Source organism: Halyomorpha halys, unplaced genomic scaffold (assembly GCF_000696795.3).
Source record: "Halyomorpha halys isolate HHAL.00 unplaced genomic scaffold, Hhal_1.1 Scaffold260.1, whole genome shotgun sequence".
NCBI lineage: Eukaryota > Metazoa > Arthropoda > Insecta > Hemiptera > Pentatomidae > Halyomorpha > Halyomorpha halys.
Genome location: NW_027112780.1, coordinates 489,005 through 512,100, shown reverse-complemented (window position 1 = coordinate 512,100; position 23,096 = coordinate 489,005). Strand labels below are relative to the sequence as shown.

General features: G+C 31.8%; 1 protein-coding gene across 1 annotated transcript in view; it reads right to left on the bottom strand.

Annotated features, from left to right (window-relative positions):
• Window positions 1-18,932, bottom strand: part of Yif1 (Yip1d-interacting factor 1) — a 19,752-nt gene extending 820 nt beyond the window's left edge. The window contains exons 1-6 of the mRNA XM_014420100.3: window positions 18,765-18,932; window positions 17,522-17,710; window positions 10,048-10,262; window positions 9,174-9,268; window positions 5,488-5,685; window positions 2,902-2,995 (exon numbers count right to left, since the gene is read on the bottom strand). Coding sequence (XP_014275586.1) covers window positions 2,902-2,995; window positions 5,488-5,685; window positions 9,174-9,268; window positions 10,048-10,262; window positions 17,522-17,710; window positions 18,765-18,807 — 834 coding nt within the window. The 5' untranslated portion in view covers window positions 18,808-18,932. The remainder of the gene's footprint in view (window positions 1-2,901; window positions 2,996-5,487; window positions 5,686-9,173; window positions 9,269-10,047; window positions 10,263-17,521; window positions 17,711-18,764) is intronic.
• Window positions 18,933-23,096: the final 4,164 nt, after the last annotated feature.

Below are 23,096 nucleotides of genomic sequence, written 5' to 3'. Positions count from 1 at the left end.
ATAATTAGATATATTTATATATCTAATTAATAGATATAATTCAATAATGGGAAAAATCATGTATATATTATAAATTTACTGTAATATGCCTATATATACATAAGAATTTTTAAAAAATTGTTTGACTAGGTATAAGTATGCTGTGTATTTAGCAACCCAATACAGTTGGGCAGCACACCTCTTTTGCAATCAAGTTTTTCTCTCAATATTTTTGTGGATCTTGAGAATCATTCAATAAGACAACTACATTGAAGTGATGTTTTGCAGCTTAATTGTTAGCATAGTCATGTCTTACAATAAAAAAACAGTTTTTAAGAACAAAGAATTTCTCCAACTAATCATTAAAAACCTATATTGTACTGAGTATAATTTTAGAATGATAAAATTTCTTGCTTATTGTCTATTACAGTATGTTCTACATTACTCTGATAGAACTCAAGATTTGAGCCAGAACTGAATAGGGGTGAAATGAAGAAAGGTAAATATGGGTTTGTTTTGGTTTTTCCAAAAGGAACCGAACCATTCATTCTAGCAGGTAGTCAGTCCAGTCTGTTTATATTTAGTATTGTTAATTATGTCTTATGTGTTTATGAGGTTGGAATAACATTAATAGTTATATTTATATGAGTTATTGATCTACTGATTCTTGTATTTTTCTGTAGTGATCGTTTCTTTTATATTTTGCTTGAAGTTGTTTTTTTCTGAATATATGATTTTGGGTTTATCAAATTTGAATTTAGGTTGTGTTTGCCTGTGTGGTGAGAACAGTTTGGTTAAGTTCTTTTTTTTTTTCTTTTTTTTTATAGAGCTACAACTATATTTGTGTTGATACAACCATCTTTTGAAATACTGTTCCAAAATTCCAAAATAGGATTTTTTGCAGTTCTCTTCGGAAATTGCGAAACACTATATTAAATTGCAGCTCTATTTTGGTTTTGTCTTTCATATTGGTGTAAAATTTGGATAAAGTGGCCATGTATTTGAATGTAATAGCATTGTTTTTGATTTTTTAGTGTTTAGAGTTTTTAATACCCTCTATGAGTGTGTTGGTATTAAAGGAATTTTTTAGTAGCTTTTACTGCTGGTTTCTTGGAGTTTAGGTTGTGTCAGTGTTCGTTTTAGTAATAGGCAAACTAGATTATGAGAGTATCGATTTGCTAACAGGGATCTACTACTTTATTTTATGATGTTTTTGGTGTTTGGGGAAGTTAATTTTCATTCCTGTTTTATTAAATTTTTGGATGTATTAATTTTGTATCTTTTTGGACATTGACTGGTATAATCTCCCTGTGAAGAGAGCTGCATAATATCCTATTTTGGAACTTCAGAACAGTATCTCAAATTAATTAAATTGATACAAAAGAATGATAAAATATATTAAGAATTGAAATTTGTAGATAAGAGAGTCCTAACCTAGTGAAGGTAGGTTTAATGATAACAGTGTATATTGTGTAAATAGGAAAATTGTTAATTATTTAATATTGATGCAATGAGAACATAAATATTGTAAGTAGACAACTATTTTTGGAAAATTATTAAAAGAAACTGTGAGATATTAATTGATAAATAAAATTATATTATATTTATTGTAGTCTCTATTGCTTGTCTTGACTTTGGCAATTTAGCCTGAAATAGGAATCATAAATTTTAATAACTTGGATAAATGAACTGAAAGGCATATTAGTAGAAATATAGTGTTATGTATTAAATAAATTGTAAATAAATAATATGGATATTTTAGGTGTCTCCTTGAAAATGGTCTGAAGACCAAAAGGTCAGAGAAAATAAAACCCAAACTGAGAGATAAGATCAAAAGAATTTGAAGCTACCCCCCACTCTCTAACAAATAATTAATTTATCAATAAATTAAGTAATTAGTATAAATAAAACAATATTATAAATCTCTATAAAAATCAATAATAAGTAAATAATAAAGTTATTATTATAAATAAACTTAATTAATTATAAGGGCAGATCATAAAATAATGTTCCGAACAGCAACATTTATTTCCAAAACTGAATAAATCATTTAAAACCCAAAACATTGTTTTATTTTTAATTGTAATCACAATTTTGATCAACGATTTTAATACTCCAGCTTTCATATTCTAAAACATCTGCTACCATACATAGTATAGGCAATATAGCAAAAATGGGGGAATATATTGCTGAAAAAATAATTTATGGCCCCTACCTTTTTTTCTGGATCACTGAATACAAATCTGAGATTTACTTTTAAAGATATTTTTTTCCCAGAAACCAAGCTTATTTTATAGCAAAAAAATGTTATCACTTTTTTTTGTTTTTACCAATATTTTGAAAACCATCTGCATTTTGCCACAGTCTTTAAGATAAGATAAGGTTACAAAAATTACAGCTATAACAAACCTTAACCCTGTTTGCCCTAGTTAGACTGAACTAAGTCGAATTGTGGCAGGAAAAACTCGAACAATGAGTTCACAGGGTGTCATCCTCCATTCTTTCCTCAAATATTTTCTCAACCATATTGCTTGACTTGTCTGAAACCAACGGTATTCTGTTCTATTCTGCATCTTGAATGGCCATATGATTACTTGAAAACTTCAATTTGTAAACCTGCTGAACATGCATACTTCCATCAATGTCAAGAGAAGGAACTCTTTCATGCCTAACAACTGAATTACTCCACAAATTTTACAATATGTGGTAGCAGCAATTGGAACCTCATTCACAGATGGTTCAACAAAACTGATTAATGTGGGATCAAGAGTGGAGTAATTACTGCACATGGCAGTGTTACTAAAAGTGTTAGCTTAAACCTGCTGTGGCTACAGTACTTTAGGAACCTTACTTTTTGACCTGCCCTTGTACTTTCTATGCCAAAAATTTAAACACAAAGAGGTAGAAAAAATAATATCTTACTGTGAAATAACCCATTGTTAAACAACTGTACAGAAGACCGAGCCAATACATTAAGTTGTATGAAGACACTCCTGAAAGTATTATCATATTTATTCTGAAAAAGAAAAAAAAAAATTAAAAGGCAACTTTCATTTTTTTAAATCATCAACACTAAAGTAAGATTAATTATATTTGAACAATATTAAGTTATATACTTTTAACCTAAAGAAATTGAAAACAGAGAGCATCGAAAAGGCTCAGAAGCAAAGCTTTACTCTAACTCAGAACTAATTAAGAAAATGATTATCATTTATAATGTTTTAGCACCATTATTTTTAAAGTAACAAAATCATTTGCATATTTGAGACATCATGAGGATGATGTCTGATAATGAAATTAATTATAATATTAACAGTATGGCAATAGACAAGGATGGCCTTGATGCCTGAGATTACATGAAACCACAAATACTTCAGCATATAAGCTAATGTGGTGGTTGATACTGATAATATTTATAATTTAAGTAATAATCAGCCTAAACGAAAACAAAAGATCCAACAACTAAGAAGAACGGTAATAAGTAAGTTTGTGTATCTCAAGATGTTTGTTAAGTCACTTTGAATTTTGGAAGTATCAGGAAATCAAAAATAACACATAAGAGCAGTTTAAAAATTGTGGAATTAAGAAATAAACTCATAGAATGTTGCTAAACCTGAGTTATTTTATTTCAAAAATTCAAGTTAATACTTTATTAAAAGAATTAATGAAATATTAATACATTTATAAGACACCGATATTAAGAAAAAACACTTTATTTACATATTTATAGTAATTTTAGAAGTATTCATAAATGGACTTAACGCGACTTAGTCTAATGTGACTAAACAGTAATAGTTATCTGGCGTTGATGTAATTATTCATAACTGTTCAGAATGTAATCCAAATTCAATGTTAATACATTTGATTGAAAGCTGAACTTCTGCTCTTCCAAACCATATTAATACCTTTTAAATTTGAAACTTTTAAAATGGAGAAACAAAAAAAGTAGTTTTAAATAAAAGAAAATCTACTAAAATGTTTAATTTTATAATTCAGGTTCTAATTTCTTTACCTAGATCTGGCGTATGTCATGTCCTGTAGACTATAAGGACCAAAACCACGGTTGAGTTTTTTTTTATATTGGTGGAGCCATAATGATATTATTCCAATTTTTGTGATGTTAAAAAAAAATAAAAATCAATGGACTAGACCCAGTAATGCAAAAATTTGAGATAATTGCTTTGAAAATTTACAATACAGGGTTTTTTGAGGTGTGAAAAATGAATACCTACTTCTTTCTGTCTGCAAAAATATTTTAACCCACTTGCTAGGTCAGTAGATCTAAATTTTGTAATTTAATATTGCACTTACACTATAGCATTATGGAGATTATATAGGGTTTTTGTTATAGCTAATGAGAAAATTTATATATTTTTTTTTTTTTAGCATCACATTCTTTGTTGAACAGGAAGCAATAACTAATAAACTGCTTAAGTTAGGTAATTTTAAGTTAAATCACAGTAAACTAAACAAATAGAATTAGTGTTTCATAAAAAACATTTTGAAGGGAGTTTTTCAAGTGGCTGCTAATGGACAGAGTTAAACCCTTAACATTAATATTAGTACTAATTCATAACACTTGTGAGTTTTATCAGTGAAATTTCCCACCAAGATAGTTTTTACATATTTTTTTTTTATTTTTCCAGAATCCAGAATTCTTTAACTTTTCCAGGTCACTTAACACCCTGATTAATTGTACATTTATATTAATAACTACTCTTAATTCTTGAAATTTGTTTCCAGTTAAAATTAAAAAAGTTATTTCAACTTCTCAGATATTACCTTACTTAAATACATAGTTTCAGTTTTGGATGACTTCTTGTTTTGGAGCTAGGCCATTTTGTGAGACTTAGTTATTTGGACTTAGAGAACCTCAAAACATGTATTTCTATCAAAAATAAGATTCAAAATTTCTTATATTGCAATACATCCTGTAACTATTTATTTAATTTATATACAGCCAGTCAATCTAACAGGGTATATTTTTATTTCAATTATATATAGCACCCAGACCATCTTCCTTTTATACCTTATCCTTTCCTATTAATTATTACACACGGTTAATATGTTCCAGACATTTTGGCTTATTTCCTACACCTAAGCCCTGATGAACCCCAGCAAAGTGGGACGAAATATTGGCTCTTATTAAATAGTTTATTTTTTTTTACTCTGATCATCTTCCTTTTATTAAAAATAATTATAATTTTTTAAAGCTTTATCCCAGGATTTTAATGTCAGCTATTCTTTTTTTCTCAAGTGTCCTACTATCTTTTTCTAATATTTCCCCCTAAAAATATCATTCATCTGTCTCTAAATATGTCCTCTTAAACATGATAATGAAACATTAACAACCAGTTGGTACAACAAAAAAAAATTATAATAAATAAATGAAAATCATATTAAAAATTATCATAATATGCAAATTATATGAAGTAATCTAGACAAGTTATCAATTTAATAAAACATTACAATGAAAAAGAAAATCAAACTAGTTTAATCCATACTAACCCGATAAATTTATATCCTGAATATGCTATAATATCATATGTAGTTGCATTTATTTGAATGTTAAAGAAATAAATAAGGGCAATTTGGATAAGAACTTCCACAATGGTCCATGCCAATGCTTGACTTGCAATGATTCCCAATTTTTCAGGTTCAAAAAGATCATTGATGCCCAACAACACTCCAGCAATAAGCACATAGCTGAAACAAATTAATAAAAACAGAAATTAACTCAATGGACACTATTCCAGGAATAGCAGTAAAGTCTTATTGTTTAATCTCAAATCAGATGAATTGGAAAACCCTCAACCACAACACCAGGAATAAGATTAAATCCTTATTTTGTAATCCCATATGAAATGAATTGAAAAACATTAACACGATAGCAAAAATAGGAGCACTTGTTTGTAACAATTAAGATATGGAAATAGGTCCAAAAAATAAACAAAAAGAAGAAAAAATATTTGTCACCACTTAAATTTTGAGTTTAAATTAAGCAGAAATTTTAATCAATAGAATTATTTTGAAAAAGGAATAAAAGATATAAAAATCAGATGAGAAAACTTCCTATAACACAATACAGTTATATTCCTAAATAAATGACTGGTTGTTCAAATGTGAAATGAATCCTTACTATACAGATGCTAGAATACTTGAGATCTAATAATACAACATTTAAATTTACTGAAAGTAAGAGATGCATCAAATTTCCGGGATTCAGCCTATCAAACATCCAGTTTATTGATAAAAAAATATATATATATCAATAATAATAATAACAATAACATAATGACAATCTTGTTGAAACTTGTGTTGTGTTACAAAGAAGGAGTATTTTAAAAAATAAAAGTGTGTGCTAATTTTACAAGACTGTAAGCTTGTGGCAGATCTTCTACATCCCTGGTATATAGCGAAATATAATTGAGAATAGGTTATCAAAACAAAATTAATGTTTTGAGAGCAAAATAGTAAACAATCATACTTTTTTTTTTACTATTTTAATCAGTAATGGGTCTCTTATTAATATAAATTGGTTTAAGTAATTGGTACATATCTCTCAATATATATTATATTGATATATAGTTGATATACTTATATTAAAGGTACAGTTTTTCCTTCAAAACTCAAGACGCTGTTGAAGAAACTAAAAGTATAATGAATACTTTTTATAATTTTCCATTTAAATGCATTATTCATTTATTTGATAAAATTTTAACATATCCAATGAGCTTAAGGTCCATTAAAACCTATTTGATGGTTACAGATATTATCTTGAAAATTAAGTGTTGTAAGTCATTTTCATTACTAAAGAATCATGGCCGAAATAATTTTATTGTTTTTGTGTATACCCATAAAACAAATTTCTCCTTAAAAAGCTAAAGAAAAATGCAAAGTAGAATACCAATTTTATCTTGCTATTTCTATCATAGAAATCAATTAAAAAATGCAACCTTTTTATAAGTAGTCAACATGTGCCTAAACCAATGTACCATAAACACCAACCATATTGATAAGCAAGGATTTGGCATGGAAATTCTCCTGTGTTTTAGCCACTCAACTAAACTGGGCATCGTATACATAATCAGTATAAAACATAAAATACATCTACAGAGTCATTAAAGATAAGTAAAACTACTTTAATAATGTTAAAAAATTAATAATAAAATAAAAGTAAAAATAGTACAGACAATATTAGTAATAATAAAATATCAATAATGAGGTGTTAAGTAGACCATAGATTGATATAAAGAGAAGGAGGTCAGGAGTGCGGTCATTTTCACATCATAAAATATCTATGTAAGAATACAAGGCAGATTTACAAGTTTTCAAGCCTGGTCTTGGAACCAAAAATTTATTTAACATTTTTGTGTAGAAAACTAAAATACTTCAATATATGACCCTTAGGCATCAACACACAGCTGCTAGAGTTATTTCCATTGTTCATAGGCTCCCTGGAACTCTTCGGACAGAAGGCTTTCAAGGGGACTGCTGGAACCATGTTGAATTCCTTTCCTTTCAGGTCTCTCTCGATTCAGAGAGAAAAAAAAAAAAGACACTGGGAGTTAGGTCAGGGCTAAAAGGTGGCTGAGCAGTGATGCCATATTGAGATTGGTCAAAACTTTGGTGTGTGAGAGGGCGACGCATTGTCATGATGAAAACACTGTTCCCACACCAAAAAAAAAAAAGTAAAAAGAACCACCTGAAATGTATAAGAGAATAAAAATTAATTTCCCACTGTTACAGTTTACATCGGGACCTGCTCGTGCTATACTGCAGGTGTCCTGAGTGTAATTTTACGATTCTGATAAATTAATAGTGTGGAACAGGAGGGCTGAAAATTGTGAGATACTTTCTGCTCATAACAACATGCACATGTATTTTCCTTAATTTATAAGGTATTAATCCCTGAAGGGGCAGACTGGCTAGTGAGTTAGGTTTTAGAGATCTTTATCTATAATAATATAATAAAGGAACATGGGATCTCATAAGTTATATTGGCTTATCTGGTGACGTCTCCTAGCCGCTTCCCTCGTCTAGGTGTGCTGTGGGCAAAATGGTGAAAACCATGTATCCTTGTCGTGGTGTCTGAAGAGACGTCTTTTTCCCCCAGAGGCTGGCCAGCGTGTCCTGGACCCTGGTGTGATGGTAGGGGTGGGCCAGGTCCTAGCTTACATAGTGCATAGGCTGGGGCGGCATTGCAGTCGCAGCGTCTTCGGAGCCTTCCGGTGTCTGCGGAAAGGGGGGGCATCTGAAATGAGGGGCATGAGACCCCCGACCCCGGCTTTATATAAATCCAAAAAAGAATGGTAAAAATCGGATTAATTAAATCTGACAGTTACCACACCACCTATCACACCTGGGGGGGGGGGAGAAATGACATGGTGAAGAACTCAAGAACTCGTCTTTGATCATTGGATGGACTCAATCCTTCAGTCCTTTAAATGGCGGAACACTGTAGTGTAAAACTTACCAATGACACTTTTCATCAGCTTGGGTTGTTCAAGGTCTCTTAGTACATTTATCATTTTCGCATAGAAGTTCATCAACTCAAACTGTCCCAAATCAGGCTGCATTTTAAGCTCTTTGACAGAGGTCACTAATTTGTCCTCACACCATTAGCTATCTGCCTACACCAGCATCTTGGAGGCAACTAGCTACTGGTGCAATCGGTTAACTAATACGCCCTACTACTTCACCCTGTCAGGGAAAGAATGCATGCCTTTCCCTACTCAGGAAAAAAAAAGTCTTGAAACTTTGATAATGCACCTTGTAAACTGTAGATTGAAAATATATATATAATATGAGCAATAGTATTTATAACAGATAACTCAAATAACATGGCCTCAATAACTGTGTTTTTGTTATTTTTAAGATTTAATTTACAAACCATACATTTTTTGTAAAAAATCTTAATTTGTTTCCATTACAATACTAAAGTTATAAGTATTCAGAAAAGATATAATAAATAGCAATATATTTTATAAACCAAGATGAGAATATGAACTAAAACAAAAAAAAAATTGTATCAGTTCTCAATAGGTTTAACAAGCCTACTTCATTATCTATTTCATGCAGGACTGGAACAGCAGCATGCAGGTGTACCTATATAAACTAACAAAATTTAATGAAAAGTATAATTTATCTGAAAAAATATAAATGATTATGTATTCGGAAAAAATTGTACGTACGTCAAAAAAGCCATGAAAGGTAAATAAAGGTCAGGGCAATTTAAATCATTTCTTGGTCCAACTCTCATATTTTCACAGTATTTTAAAGACCAATCCTAAGGGAAGAAATAATAAAATTAAATAAATATTTTTATTATTATGTCGACTATCATGATCATATTAATCTTTAAAATGATGATAAAAAAAGCTAAATAAAGCAATTGATAAACTGTTGAAACATAAATATAAACTGTGGAAGCACAAAGAGAGATTAAACCAAGCTACCTATTAAACCACAAAAAGAACTTAAGAGATTGGATTTTAGAACATTTGATTTTACTAAATAAGTATTTCAGATACTCTTTTCAAAACTTGATAAATACAGTATATATATATCAATGAAAGAAGGGTTTTATATTCTGAGAAATGAACTCCAGGAACAGCTTGCATAGCTTTAAGACATGGTTTGTTGTAAGAGAAAAGGACTGCCATTAATTTTATCAGCCCTTACTTATTATATTAAACAGAATTCAGAAATTTCAGTACATGACACTGTCATGTTTATGGATAGAAGGGCCATTTTTATAATGAGCTCTCTTTTTTGAAAACTGGCTAAGATCCACGGATTGATTATGGCTGTTCAGGTTTAAAAGACTATCTAGGACCTATACAACCTTACCCAAGGTAGATTATGTAAAACTTTAGGTGGTATCTTTGTCCTGAGAAACTAAGTAACAAGGTAGAATCATCAATCCTAAGCTTTGTTTATATAAGTTGCTTGCAGTAGATTATTTCAGAACAAATGAGAAAAATAATTCCCCTTTCCAATAACGATAATACCAATAATTAAAATATAATTATTACAATTAGCTCAAAGAAAAATAATTAAACTTACTTTATTCAAGAAAGGAAAAAATACTAAGCGAAGTTTATTTCTAACATAGGTAGTATCAACTGCGAAGTATTGCTTTAAAACTGGAACTTGGATGTACCGGTTAATTTCTTTATCCATCATTTCTTTTCCAGTTCCCATTAACTTTGAGCCATATTGGACAGCTACATTTGCAAAAGGGTTAGCAAGGTAATTATTTGGGACTGGTGAAATTCCATCTAAAAAACAAATACATATATATTTAAAGAAACTAAAATGAAACATGGTTAGATTTGTAACCATATAAATATAAGCAATTATATACAGTTATTCTAAATCAAGGGAAGTAAATTAATTACCTCCACATGGTGCTTTCTGGGTAACACTAAATGGTGAGCAACAGTACCCTCGCACCCACACACGCACATTCATACAAACTGCAAATTGAGTTGAGGACAACTGTACACACACTAGGGTCACCTTCTGTAGATATATGCCCTAGAAAGGGATGCCAAGACATAGGCAACCCTACAAAAGGAGGAGAAAAGGAATGTACAAGATTAAAGACAATGTTTTCCTTTACTTTGGAGCTATTGGGAAAAGAAGAGCAAAAGCTGTAGTGGGTCTCTTTATCTATCAGAAAATACAAGACTCTATCAAAGACTGGAAATTTGTGAATTCACAGTAGATATCGAAGAGGGTTAGCACTTGACAGCTGATAGGCCCCCCGTCAGCTGAGCCTACGCCTGGGATAAGAAAACAAAAAACAGCTGGTTCCCCCTCCCTCCCTAATTGATGTTTCATGATTTCTATAATATTTGGCAATAAATAATAATTTATGGGTCAAGGTATTATGAAATAAAACTTATTTCAATATTATAAGAACAAGAGTTTGTTTTATATAAAATACATTTTTTTATAGAATTACTTAACAATGATAGTATAAATTTAATATTAATTACTTAAGTCACTTGTACATAGTAATACTAGCAGAGCTTTATTATTTATTTACAATAACAATTATTAACAACTCTTTTCTTGCCTTCTCTGGAAAAATTGGAATAATCCCATGAAAATTCCATAAGTTTTTTCTTATACTTGATCGACAACAATCTTTTTTATTTAAACTATAAAGAACAAACAAATTTATAAATCGGGTTATACATAGACTACAATATTGTTTTTTTATTATAGACTGAAATTATCATAGATTAATAGGAATTAAAGAATTTCATGCTTGCACAAACCATTTTTAAAATGTTTTTCTAATTGTAGGTAAATAACAGTCTCGTCAAAATAAATGTTATTGTTGTTTAAAGGTTTGAACATATCAATTTATTTTTCACCACTGAGTACGGCTTTATACATTTTCTAAACAAAATATAATCACTAAAACCTCCAGTGAGAAATAGTAAAAACCGAATTTAAACAAACAAATTATTTGAGGAAAAGAGAAGGCCACAGGAAAAAAAAAAAAAAAGGCAAACAAAAAGAAATTTGTAGAAATGATTCCCTCTCCATTTCTTTCTGTATATATATTTTTTGTAACTTCATTTATTTAATTAATGTTCATTGTAGCTATATCTGATACAAGTCTAGAGCGGTTCTGGTAAAGCTTGTCATGAAATATCTTGTATGATATTGTAGTATGGTTTAGTTCAGTAGGTAAGTATAAGTCTGTGAGCACTAATCTGTTCTTAACATACCATAGAAATCATGTAATCTGTTCGTGTTTTTGATTGAAATGTTGTTTTGGCTTTCCCATAGATTATTAAACCATATGTCCAAATGGGTTTCAATAAGGTGTATGTTTCGATGTCAATGACTTAATATTTATTTCTTCTTTGACATAGATAAGAACTTTAGGTGCTTATTTAAAGTAAATCACATTTACTTAACATGAGAGCCCCATGTCGTCCTTCGATCGAATGTCAATCCTAAAATTCCTTTAATTTAATACTTTATTGAATTGGTTAGCAGAACTGATTTGTTATCAGTGTATACAGGAGTATATTTGATGAGGTGGAATATGAATGATAGGTGTTAAATTGTTTTCATTATTCAGTTTGATTTTCCAAAATAACATCAGTCCTGACTTTTCTTGAGTAATTGAGAAGAATCATTCATCACTGATCAGCGGCATTGGTTACTGTGAGGATGTCAATGTCAAGTGGAGATCATGTGTATATAAAAGAGGTGCCAGAATTGAACCTTAAACTACTCTAGCCATAAATAGATGGATATATGAAGTTTCTGAGCCTTGCCAAACAGTGAAAACCAGTCATAAAGAAAATAAAAGATAGAGAAATGATTTCGGTTTAATGAGAAGTCTCCGAAGCCAAAATTTCAAAGATACCTGAGCCAGATCGAGAAATATACCAGCTGAACATTGCCTTTGCTCCAGAGCTGTTAAAATATAGTTAGTAACTATTTTTAATCGATGGATAGCAGTGTGATATGAGGGGAGTCCAAATGGATGTTCAGGTATGATTTGGTTTTTCTTTAAGAATGCCAGTCAGTCCTTTGTATAGCAGTTTTTAATAACTTTTAGAGCAGATGGGGAACAAATTGGTCTCAATGAAGAAAATGAATGACTGTTTTTGTTAAACTTGTTTATCATGATAAAGTGGGAGAATTTCCGTTATGATAGGAATTTTTTAGTCTTAAATATGATGTTGCATAGTTTAAATGAAATGAAATGAAAAATATCTTTATTATCCTGGAACTTAGTTCCTTTATACTAAACAATGGGAAGTGCATTTCAAGTTGGTCAGCGCATTGTGGTCAAACAAACTTTAAACAAAACACAAGTGGACATTACTAGCTTTAATATTTACAGGATGCCTAATACTATCATATTAAAAAAAGAACAAAAAAAAAATTACTTTAAATATTCAAGGACTAATATGTATAAATAATAAGTAAAATATATTTATTTAGATTGGAGGAGGAAAAGGTGGTTGAAAAAGAAGGATCTGATGGCACAGGATGTATGGTGGGAGGGAAAGTGTTTCTGAGTGAGGTAGCTCAGATTAGGAAGAACTTGTTCAACATAGCAGTTAGGTGGTTTCCACCTAGGAAAAAAGAAGTCAGATGGATGCGACCTAGTAGTACGAGATTAAAGGGAGGATTTAAAATGCAGGCATTATGGGAGGGGGTATATACATACCTCTGATGATCCCAAAAACAAATCATATTGAACAGTTCATAAGACATTTAAATTTAGCATCAAGTTTACACAAAAGTTTGTTGTACACCAAAGAGCCATAGTCAATTTGAGGGAAAGTGATATGGTTGGAGGATTGACAAGGTTCAATGAGAAATATGAGTGATGTGAGATTTACAGGAAAGGGTTCAGCCAAAAGTTACTCCAGGGTTTTTACTTGATGTATGGAATGAGATAAAGGTATTGTTCAGCATATGGTTGGGATGTACAAGAGTAAATTTAAGGAGAGAGAGGATCAGGATCACCTTAGTCATCTCGACATTAGGCATGTGCTTGTTGGGGGTGGCCTAGACAATTATTACATTAATGTCTTTCTGTAGTTTTATGATGGTCTTGTATGAATAATTGGGATCAAAGAAGATATAAATTTTTACATCCCCAGAATATAGATGAATACTGGGAATGTAGGATGAAGAATGGATAGTTGTTGATATAGATGGAAAAAAAACTAGAGGGTGAATTATTAAGGATAATGACATGCTGGGAATGGCCAGTGAAGAGGGATTGGAACCATAGAAGACCATTAGAGGACAGGGAAAGACTATGTGTTGGGTAAGACAGATGTCATGATCAACGGGATTAAAGGCTTTGTAAGAAATCAAAGAGAATAAAGATGGAGAGTTTTTGCTAATCAATGGATGTTGCAAGATCTTTGGAGATTTTAATAAGGGCAGAATGAATGGAGTTGCCAGAGCAAAACCCAGGTTTAGAAAGTTATTCGGTTTGAGAAAGTGGAATAGTTGGGAATGAACTACACAAAGTTTTGGACAGATTTGACAATAGGGAGATTGGCCAGAAGTTTTGAAGGGTTGCAGGATTTAAAGTTTTCTTTAGCAAATAAACAAGGGTGGTTTCCAAGGTTGTGGTGTAGGTGGGGTTTAGTAGAGATTTTTTTTAGATATGATAGAGGACCAGAAGAATGAAAGATAAGGCTTTAATTAATTAAACTAAAATATTATTGGGCTCATAGGAGCCATGATGCTAGCAATAGATAATGGAAGTTTAGTAATGTCAAATATGGTCAGTACTTAGATGGGTGGCCAGGCCTAAATGGGTGATCACTCATTCTGGAGGACCAGGCTTCGTCATCCCCACTCCTCCCCTTCAGTTTGTGATACCCGATAGTCTACCGGTGACAATTTACAGATCAGGCATAAAAATGGTTAACCAACCCTGTACACCTTCATCATTAATCACTGCTGCAAACTTGCAGTTGAAGATCTTCATGGTCAATTGTGCCAACAAAAAAAAAAAAAAATTATTGGGCCCATAAGCATTGCTATGAATTTATCGAGGAGTTCATCAGGGGTGATATAGGAAAAAAAATTAGTGATTGGGATTAAAGAAAGGATAGATAGTGAGGGGAGGAGAGAAAGGGTGGGGTAACATGATGAGATAATGAGGAAGATAGGTGCAAAAATCTACCCCACTCCCAAAGCATGAACTTTTTTTTTCTCCTACCAGGTCATTTCTGACATATGGGGTAATTATTCTTTAACCAGGCCGTTTGTGGCAAAGGGAGTTGAGAGATTGATCTTAACAACCTTGAAGTTGCAGTGGTGTTGGTTCAAATCCTGCCAGGGGGTTTGCTTTTATTTTATGGCAGTCCCAGGGAATGAAAATTTAACCTCTTTAAGTTAGTGATGTCTCGTGGTTCTCGCTGGGGACCTCCTCCCCCATGGAGGCACTCCGGGAACTGGAGACCTAAAATGGATCTGAGGCTGCTGTAACTTGCAATACTGCATTGGAGCATGAGGTATCTTGGAGCAGTATTTTAAGGGTAAGAATACTGATGTTATATCAATTTAAAAAAAATATTTATTTAAGTATAGGATAAAGGGCTGAGTATGCCAGGGTACAGTAATATTGCAGTTCCAATGCCTAATGACTGCTGACAGGGAGGAAAGCGGCTCCATCAATTTGGAGGTGGAGATCCTAGTGTCCTTGCACTTTCCTGGCTGGAAGCTAATGGAAAATATCGGATATATCCCATTATTCAAGGCTTCAGAACAGAATTGTTAGTAAACCTTAATTGGAATGGGCGATAAACCCTTTCACAGTATTCAAATCAGGTAGTATTGATGTGATTTTTACAACCATACTAGAAAAAGGTGTACCGGTAATAAAACCCGACCTATCAGTGTTACGAAGTGATAGTTTGGTACTAAACCACATACCCAATTAATGGCCATTAAACCCCAGGTTTTGCTTGGGAAGTTGCAAAGGCTGGCATCTATATTCGATAATTTATTCTAAATTATACAGGAAAAAAAATAGGATTTAACAATAAAATAAGTGATATGATCATTTAATTTTAAATTATGAACCAAATCCAAGTCTACAATCACGAAAAAATCAGTTATGCACAGAAAAGCAGTAGGGAAAAAAAATACAACCGAGAGGAAATTTCTAAGTCATATCACTTTGAGTTCTTCAAATAACAAGAGACGAAATATTGAAACCTGATACACAACACAAATTATTTCTTTTTAGTTCACACATAAATAAAATAGATAAATTCAACTATAATAAAAAAATAATAGTGTAAATATTATACTTGGTTTGTTCAAAAAGTTTGTAAAAAAGAAAAAAAAAATTACTTTAATCAGGAAAATCAATATTTCCCCCTTCAATATTTCCCCCTCTTAACAAAATACTTGTGACATCTCTTTTCACACTTTTGGAAGGGGCTGTGAAAGTCCTTGGTCTTGAGGTTTTATAAGTGCCTTGTTATTTCTGTTCAATGATTTCTACATTACCTAAACACGGTGCCCTATAAGGTGAATTAAAGTGGAATTCCATCACGAAAAACAAACAATTAGTGAAATGTGATTGGTTTGTTCCAGTCTAATTGGTTAAAACTAAGCAACATGAGTTTCAATACATCTAAGAAAATTAACGTTCAAATTACCATTAGCAGTTTGGTCTTGAGGGATAAATTCTTGGTCAAAAATGCCACAAAATCAAAAAAACAACTAGAATTTTTTTTACAATCATATTTTACTAGTTACCAGCTTCAGGATTTAATTTCCACATCAAAATCTTAGAATCAAGACATATCTCTTGTAATCACCCCTGTCAAGAAAGTCACTACCCTCTTCAAAGTCACGAGGCAGCTGAAGAATCTAGAAACAGGACTTTTAAGAAGCCTTCCAGTATTTAAAATGTAGATAGAGGATGTATATTATGTTTGATGGGAAGTATTTTCAAGGAAACAATATTGAATTATCTGATTAAATGTATTTTTTTAACTTTTCTAGAAACTCCAAACAAAACACACAAATAAGTAATAATTTAAGTTTAGGAGTTCTCAGCCTAAATGCATAAAAGAAATATAAGGAAACATGATAAGCCACAAAAAAGTCTAACTAACAATTGTTTATTTTTACTTTAATACTAATTGTACAGCAATGAAAAAGTTAGATGTAAAAGTTATAATAAATCAAATAACTTTGATATTGGATTTCCGCAGTACAATGATTATAAGCAAAGTTCAGATTTAGTTTGTATGAAACAGAGGGAGAGAGAATGCCAGTATCTAAAACTAGAAATAGATATAGGTATAGACCTCATTGGGTGCAAGTATTTGATAAGGAAATAAATGCCTTCAGTTTTTCTTTTTCTATTTCAAAGGTGCTTCCAAAATCAGCATACACTTCAGTTAATCTCTTTTTAATAATAAAAAAATTGTAATTATTAGTGAACATGAAACAAACTTTGTCAGTCAATCTCAAAGAAAGTACTAAGACCTGAATAAGATAAAGGACTATACCTTTTTAATTTATGGAAAAGGTACTAAATAATTAATATTTATTTTGATTTCTGTAGATCCCCATGATTGGTAGATAGTTTCAAAACATCAAAATCCACTTGGATAAGTTTTACATCAGTGTTCCTTATATTTTTGATGAACCAAGTATACAATGAATAGTGAAGTAAAAATGGTAACTGGCCGTACTTAAACAATTATAGAATCATGAATTATAAAAAAGATAAAATATATTATAAGTATATGTGAAAATATACATTTTTCATTGTTTTATATCCCCAAGAAATTTTTTAAAAAAATTTGAATTCAATATTTAAATACTAGACCTTACCAGTAATTGCCTTATCTTGCATAGGTTCATTTATTTATATAAAAAAAAAATCAAAATGCTTTATAACAACTTCTAGCTTTCAAAAAAAGAATGAAATTAAAATTGATTATATTCACAAGCAACTATTAATTGATTACTTCATTAAATAATGACTGAAAGAATATTATAGTACCTGCTAAAAACTCAGGAGCGGATAATGGTGGCTGAGTGTTGAGAAATCCACCAGCCCTGGACATCGGTGGTACCATATTGCTGTCATAATTAGCAGTATAGCTAGGAGTAGAGGTAATGGGTGTTCGTGCATATCCCACAAAAGATGCCCCATTTAAAGAGTCATAAGACGTATAAAAGTCATTCTCAGCTAGATTAAAAACAAAATAAAATAAAAAACAGTATTATAAAAAAAATCAAACAGAAAAAATATGCATGGGATACTTTTGATTTCTAAATGAAAAATAATAGATCTACTAAAGGTATGATAGCATATATATGAAAGGGAGACAAATTAATGATACTTATGTTTTCTAAAATTACAGAATAAAAACAATAGGACAGATATTGTAACATTCATCCACAATAATGAAACAATGGTCAATACCTCCTCACACATTACAATAAATTAAAAGCAAGGAAAACTCCAGTAAAAATCATTTGAATTTTCAAATATTAATATTTATTGCTGCTTTGCTTGAATATTGGCACAACTGACAACTAAAAAGGTTCAGTTTTATTTATAAATAGGTATGTTACAAAGATATAACCTTACACAGGGGTTTCATTCTATACTGTGGTCCCTCTATAGATTGACCAAAAGCCAGTAGTCATCAAAAAGTAACACAGTCTAAGGTACGATCAATATGTTAAATAAAAAATAAAATAATTTTTATCAAATTTGCCACTATTAAAGCAAAGTAGGGATATGTTCACTAATGCTTAGATTAAATGTTATTTATTCTTACTTAAGAGTGTATGTTATTATTTTCAGTAGAATTAATTAGGAAAGATGAAATACAGAACAGACAAATAAACACAGACTTAAAATAAAGCAATAAATAATAAAAACAACCTTTTACTATAAGCAATTTGACAAAAAAGTCTGTTGTATGATATGATAACCTCATTGATCAATGTGATCAAAAATAATCTCACAACTTCTTTAATTTCAAATTTACAATGTACCTAGTACATTTATTAATTACCTCTAAAATTAACTAAAACATTTTAAAGGAAATAGTGTACATATATGACTCAAATTACATAACTGAATAAAAAATAACTAAAGGGAAATGTCAAGTGATAACAATTTTTTCACATAAATTTCAATGAACATCAACCTCAAAACCTGAGATTTACTAAGAAGAATACAGATAATAAGCATCCAGAACAGATTTTAATAAATTGAGTTAAATAATTACCTGCAGGGTTAAAATAAGGGTCCTTTTGATTATAATGAGTCATGATTCATCAGAAATTAATTTAATATCTACTTAGAAATAAATAAACTCATTAACAAAACAAAAATCCGGCCAACTTCTAAACTACAAGTGTCACAGATTGTAATAAACATTCTGTCCCATCGCTAAAGCTTAATTCATACAAACACCAAAGAGCTTCATATTTTTTATTATCTTTTTTTCGTAAAATAATAAATGTACACACATTTAATTATTTTTTAGCTATGTAGTAGAAATAAGTAATATAAACTAAAAACATTATTTCTGTAAAGTTGTCCGAATTATTTCTTTATTGCACCTCAAGGTGTAATAGATCCAATTATATGTTATCTAGGTCAATATTTAACAAATTTATTTATTGTTAAAACGTGGTAGTGACACAGTGGTTTGGGTGTAGAATAGAATAGTTACACAGTATTTTCCGCTTGTAGTAAAAGTCGAATAAATGTATTACTATCTGTTGACTTCATTACCCTTTCCTTCCAGTACATTATACCCGTTCCTATACCCCTTATTATTGTTTCCTTTCCAATTTCTTACCCATTGTTATGTGGATTAGAATTATGCTAAAGTACTAAGGCAGAGAGCCCCAATAAAAAATTCCTGCACTCGAGGCTAAGGGTTAGACACGGACCTAAAGACACTGCTTCGGAAAAAATACTACTGTTGTGAATCCAAACAATATAAAAAGCCGTAAGGTTTTAAAACGATTAAATTTAGCCACATGTAAAAGATCTAGGGTAAGTAGAAAAAAGCAGAAATTTAATAGATATTAATATAGGAGAAATCAGTAGCTCTGCTGGAGATTTAGCGAAACAAAAATAAATAAAGAATATACACACGTCCACTACTATAAATAGACTGGGAACTAGTTTTATTATAAGGAAAATTTAAAAAAAAAAAAAAAAAAAAAAAAAAAGGTGAAAACTACTTAGGACAAGAAGATTGTGAGGACCTAGGAAAAGATGGGTCAGCGGCGTATTTGTGTACTGGAGAGACCTATAAATCTGGAACTACACAGTATAAGTTCGATTTCTTGACCATCTCTTGGTTGAATTTAAACACAAAAGAACTGATGAAAGCCATAGAATCCCAAGGTATTCCCAGAAAGAGGATCAGGTTAGTAATAATGGCATTAATCGATACCAGGTATTAGAAAAAATATGAGGGCTATTATCCAAATAATTTTTAGTTAAATATGGGCTATCACAAGGAGGTCCATTGTGGCCAACTCCTTTTAATCTGGTGCTCGAGATATCCATTTGTTCTGGCAACTTATTGTAATCAAAATGGTACCTTTGAAACTTTTGGGTTGGGATATCTTCATAGGCACTTTGTCTTTATGATTGGATACATGACCCCTCAGTGAGTTTTATAACTGTACTGCCTGCAAAATATTCCTGACTTTCCCAAAATAAGTAGCATATATTCCTCGCATTATTGGTTACCCGTCATCCTGGTCTTGGCCTTCTTGTTGATATGTTTTCCATGTATAACTTCTGTTAGAAACATCTTTGGGATCATATCATTGTTCATTATCGTTTCATGACCAGCCTATTTCACCCAACGAAGTCTATGTCATCTGCATATAGAATGTGATTCCTTCCTCTTTCCATGATAGTTCTGAAACTAAAAAACTTTCAATGAATGAGGGTATATAGGTTATAAACCAAATGGGGACTCATCTTAGACAAAATCGTTGCACCTTCTTCCTCGTCCTCCAACTTCTTTGTAAAGTTAAACACGGAGTTGCAGTCCCAGCCCCCTGTTATATGTCACTGTTTAGTCTTTTCATTTCTGGGAGGGTTCATCATGTTGTCCCCACTGTTCCAATGTGGTCAGAGTTTAAATACCTGGGTTTACATTAACCCAGATGTCTACCATCTGGTTTAGTTGCCCTGAACCACTTAGTATTTCGGGTTGTCCATTCTAAATATGTGCTGAAACCATTTTAACTGCCTAAAGCATTATGGGATATAAAAGCTGTAAACAAATGGTGGCTCAAATGGGTGTGGAATTGAGCACTGGTTAGAGAAAAGTGGGAATAAAAAGGGGTGGAGCATTAAGTTCATGATTGCTTGTAATGCAAAAAGAATAAGTGAAATTGCAGTAATAAAAATATATGAGACCGGTAGATCTGCACAGGTGTTATATAGGAGAGATGAATTTTATGATTGAATGGATTTAGAAATTTTGAAAAATTAAAGAGGTGAAACATGTTGATTTTCCATAGGTTCCGAGGAATAAAGATCTCATGTAATTATTAACAAAACAAATTCTGTGTTTGGAAGGAGAAGATAATCTATTCAGTGACCAGACAAGAATTTCAGAGTTGGTTCAAAAGTTATAAATCCACAGAACCTTGTTTATTTTATTTATATATCATCATACATTTTAGTTAATCTATTTTTTGTGAAAACAGTATTTTAGTTTTTAGTGAATATGAAACAATCCTTGTTAGTCAATTTCAAAAACTACTAAGCTTTGAATTATATATATATATTATATTATAATTACTATTTGTTTTGATTTCTGTAAAGTAATTTTTCTTATAATGTTTAGTCCAAAACAAATAGTAATTATATATATATATTATATTATAATTACTATTTGTTTTGATTTCTGTAAAGTAATTTTTCTTATAATGTTTAGTCCAAAACAAATAGTAATTATATATATATATTATATTATAATTACTATTTGTTTTGATTTCTGTAAAGTAATTTTTCTTATAATGTTTAGTCCAAAATGTATGAATGTTTACTTAGAACCATTAGTTGTTTTATTTTTTGTAATATATTTAGTTTATAATAAATGTAACCTCAAAACATTATTCTTTATGACTTTGTCAAAAATCTTGCGTATATCATATCATTTTTATATTATTATTAATTACCAAAGTTCACTATTATATGTTGTACCTTGGGCTGGCCCAAGTAATTTCCTAAAGCAGTTCAATAATTTCTTTTTTTCCTTTTAGATGCCAAGATTCATTCGGAACGTTTTCCTCTCTCACCATTCTCCAACCAGGTTGGCACAACGTTCTGCTTGCTGTTTTAGGCCGGCTCTGCTATTAGAGGAAACCACTGCAGCCAGATCGCCGACGTAACCAGTGGCTGGGAACCGCTATTCCTCTAAGACTCCCAACAACTCGTCAAAAATCAGCTTCCATAGGGCTAGGCCAAGTATTGAGCCCTAAGGGCATCCCCTCTCTATGGAAGCTTCTACTTCATAAGAGCTACCTTTAATCTTCACATGTCTGTCCTCGAGGTAGCTCCTAATCAAGTCATATAAGTTGCTGGGGGCTTCATATTTTAGCAACTGCTAGAGCAAGAGGGGCCACCAGACAATGTCGAAGGCGGAGGATATGTCAAAGAGCAGGAACATCACATACTGCTCCTCCCTCTGTTCAACGTCTGCTCGCACTCGCAACAGAACATCAGTGGTTCCTTTGACTTTTGTGGATCCGTATTGCCGTGGGTGACTTGCTCTTGTAAAAACTGGTGCTATTCTGGTCATGATTAGGTGCTTCAGAACCTTGCTCATCACAGGGAGGAGACATATAGGTCTGTAGGACTTAGGGAGCTGCTTATCCCTGCCCCCTCCCTTGTAGAGGAGTCTCAGATCGGCAATCTTCCAGATTCTTGGAAAGTACCCCTTTTCCAGACAGTTATTGTAAATATCAAGAAGCCTTTCTACAATATAGGGGATACTATTCTTTGGGATCGCCGCGTATATAGCGTCAAGTCCGGGAGCACGGCCAGTTTTTTGCGTTTCCACGGCAATACGCAGATCATGTATGTCCCAAGGTGAACACAAGTCCGTACCAGGCGGGTATATCGTGGTGCGTCTCACAAAACCTTCTTCTTCGTTGTCCAAGAACGGATTTTCCCTGGGGTAAGTCACCTCAATGAAGACATTCGCTACCTCTTCAAGGGTGGTTGCCTGGTAATCATTCAATATTAGCCTCAACATGTAACAATTACAAGAAAAAAATTTTGGTGCGGCACGCGCATCATACAACTTTCACTGTAAGTACGTGACGGTTGTTCGGGTTGGGGTTTAGGTCATAGACACCCCGGTTTGGAACGTTATGGGTTCGATTCCTCAGATAGTTAATATTATATTTACTTCTCGGCGGTTCTGAGAAATGAATTTTTACACTTCCACAGTGGTTAATACGAAGTGGTAACTTTTTTGCCGATAAGGGTTGGCAAGACCAATAGGCCCACTTGCCGCACTAGTTCCCCCTTCAAATACCAATACCATCCATGGGCGTACCCGGGGGGGGGG